This window comes from Sitophilus oryzae, unplaced genomic scaffold (assembly GCF_002938485.1).
Source record: "Sitophilus oryzae breed Bouriz unplaced genomic scaffold, Soryzae_2.0 scaffold_1719_pilon_pilon, whole genome shotgun sequence".
Lineage (NCBI taxonomy): Eukaryota > Metazoa > Arthropoda > Insecta > Coleoptera > Curculionidae > Sitophilus > Sitophilus oryzae.
This window is the reverse complement of record NW_022146412.1, coordinates 179,027-180,261: the sequence shown is the minus strand read 5'-3', so window position 1 is coordinate 180,261 and position 1,235 is coordinate 179,027. Positions and strand designations below refer to the sequence as shown.

Sequence of the window (1,235 nt, the reverse complement as noted above, 5' to 3'; positions counted from 1 at the left end):
ATCAGATCATATCGATACAACAGCTGAGTAAAAATCAAAGAGAGCTCCGTATCATTGAGAGAACTGTCGGGACTGAGCATCAATTCAGACAAAACCACGGTAGTGTCATTCACCAGAAAGCTTCTTCTTCTTCTTCCTACTCTATATTAGGAAGATTGTCTGTACATTCCTCTTCACATCATGCCTACAGTTGCAATCGATGGTAAGGTTATCACACCATCTTTCTCTTCGTTTTCCGTACTTCTTCTTCCCAGTGGTGATTTGTCTCGAGCTGACCTTACTATTCTTCCCTCGTCCATTCGGCTAATATGTTCATTTCATTCGCGTCTCCTGCTCAATTCCCATTCATTACTCATTAATGCTATTCACCTTGTATGTTTGCCTTATGTTGTCGCTTCGTTCTCTATCTAGCAGCGTTTTACCTGTGATTTTGCGGAGGATTTTCATCTCGCCTGTTTCCAAGAATCTTTTTGTTTTTGCTGTATCCGGTCTGGTTTCTGCTGTGTAGGTCATTATGGATCTGACGACAGCCTTGTATATTCTTGACTTGACCTCGACACCTATGTATTTGTTTTTCCATATGGTGTCATTTAGACATCCAGCCACTCTCATTGCTTTTGTTATTTGTTGTCTTACCTCTGTTTCGATATCGCCATAATCGGATAACTCTATACCGAGATATTTAAATTTCATTTCTTGCTGTATTATTGTATTATACACGACAATCTTGCATCTGATAGGTATTTTTGATATTGTCAGGCTCTTTGTTTTGGATGCAGAGATTATCATGTTATAAGATTTTGCTATTAGATTGAAGCGATATACTAGTCTTTGGAGGTCGTCTTCATTTTCTGCGAATCGTCGTCGGCATAACATAGAATTGTCATATTGCGGTCTCCCATTTTGTATCCATTTAAATGGCGCACTTGTTTGATTATTTCGTCCATGATTATATTAAAAAGAAGTGGGCTTAATGAATCACCTTTTGTCGTATGCCTTTCTCTACAAGTATTGGTTCAGTAAGATCCCCGTGGTTATTAGCCTGGATTTTGTTAGCAATGTATATATTTTCTATGAATTTAATTAAGTTATGGGGTATTTGTCTGTCATAAAGTAAATGTACAACATCCTCTAATTGAACCCGATCAAATGCTTTCTGCAGGTCTATGAAACACATGTAAACTGGTCTGCTGTACTCCTAATCGATTTCTCTGTAATCTGTTTTATAACAAAAA

The 1,235-nt window shown here is 37.7% G+C and overlaps 1 protein-coding gene across 1 annotated transcript; it reads right to left on the bottom strand.

The window, feature by feature from the left end:
- Window positions 1–348: 348 nt before the first annotated feature.
- Window positions 349–789, bottom strand: LOC115881415. The gene has a single exon (XM_030898875.1). It carries the CDS (start codon window positions 787–789, stop codon window positions 349–351), a length of 441 nt encoding a protein of 146 aa, XP_030754735.1.
- Window positions 790–1,235: the final 446 nt, after the last annotated feature.